The sequence below is a fragment of the Leishmania mexicana genome, contig 31 (assembly GCF_000234665.1).
Source record: "Leishmania mexicana MHOM/GT/2001/U1103 WGS CADB00000000 data, contig 31, whole genome shotgun sequence".
In the NCBI taxonomy this organism is placed as follows: Eukaryota; Euglenozoa; class Kinetoplastea; order Trypanosomatida; family Trypanosomatidae; genus Leishmania; species Leishmania mexicana.
Window position 1 is genome coordinate 1 of NW_003946411.1, and position 1,407 is coordinate 1,407.

General features: G+C 66.5%; 1 protein-coding gene across 1 annotated transcript; it reads right to left on the reverse strand.

Annotated features, from left to right (window-relative positions):
- LmxM_08_1040c_1 (uncharacterized protein) lies at nucleotides 1–998 on the reverse strand (the record flags this gene model as incomplete). Its single annotated transcript, XM_003886523.2, has 1 exon — nucleotides 1–998. A coding segment is annotated over one exon (998 nt), but the record flags the coding sequence as incomplete, so codon positions are not given.
- Between the last annotated feature and the right edge of the window lie 409 nt (nucleotides 999–1,407).

Consider the following 1,407-nt stretch of genomic DNA (forward strand, 5'->3'; position numbering starts at 1 on the left):
TCACTGAGCAGGCACGCGTTCACCCCCATCACCACGCGCACGTAGCCCTGCTCGCCCCAGTCCCCACCCCACGAGTTCTTGATCACCCAGTACGGAACCTCACCAGTCATGTCGTACCCGACGAGCAGCACACCGTGGTTCAGCTGTTTACCAATGCACGCGGTCAGCACGCCGCTCTTGTAGGACATGAAGGAGCTGGCGTCCAGCGCAATCGCGATGGGGCCATTCTTCGCGAGCCACGCAGCCATCGCCTTTTCGCTGCTTCCGATCAACACGTGGCCGTCGATCTGCGCACCGACAACGAGCTCACTGCTGTTCGAGCACTCGGGCACATAGCCGTTGCCGGACACGTAGGGGTAGCTGTCCTCCGTGTGCAGGTGCCCGTTCGTGTTTTGCAGCAGCCAGTCGAACGCCTGCAGCATCAGCCCGCCGCTGCAGCCATCGTTCATGTCATCGCAGCTCACCAGCTGCTGCTCCGACAGGCTCACCAGCTCGTGGCCGGCAAGGTACCACTGCCCCTCGATGTTGCCGACCGCCGAGAACGCCCAGCACGACCCGCACGCACCCTGATCCTTCACCGGCGTCACGGCGCCCTTCTCGCGCCAGTCCACCGCATCAGGCACCGCCGACAGGTCCGCGCGCGCCTTGCGGTAGTGCTGGGCGGCGTGCCGCTTCGCCGCTGCGAAGTACGCGGCGCCGTTCAGGTAGCGCGCGGCGAACTCCGCCTCCGACAGGTCGAAGAACTTCGTGATCCCGAACTGCGCGTGGGGGTTCCGCGCCTGGTGCTCGCGCATCAGCTCCAGGTTGCGCTCGAAGTTCGCCAGCCGCTGCTGCTCCTCCGCCAGCGTCTCGTACGCGCGCCCGTACGTCCGCTTGAACTCCTCGAACAGCGCAGCAGCCGGCGTGCCCACGTGTATCGCGCGCGCGGGTGCGCAGGCAGCCGCAAGCACCACGCACACAACCGCAACAGCGCAGAGAGCGGCCCTCGACGTCGCCATCGCGGACGCGGGCAGCGAGGGGAACAGAAGGAAGCAATGAACAGAGCGAGGGGAGAGCAAGTGAAACGCAGAGGCCACGGCCCGAACGCTGCGGCAGTGGCGGGTATATAGAGGGCTGCTGCTGGTGGTGACGACGAGAGTCTGTGCAGGGCGTCGGGAGCAGTCGACCACGGTGCAGGGCAGGTGGGGACGGGGAGAGTGCAAGAGAGGGAGGGACGTCATCACAGGCAACAACGCAGGTGCGGGCAACCTCACACAACAGCGGTGCATCCATGCGCCGCGCGCACAGGGGAGAGGGAGAGGCGCACAGCGACGCACGTCACACATCCCCGGTGCGTGCGCTGCGTGCCAGCCGCCATCGGGGGAAAAGCGACGGTGCTCGTAAGCCCCCTGGCCTCCATCACTCCGC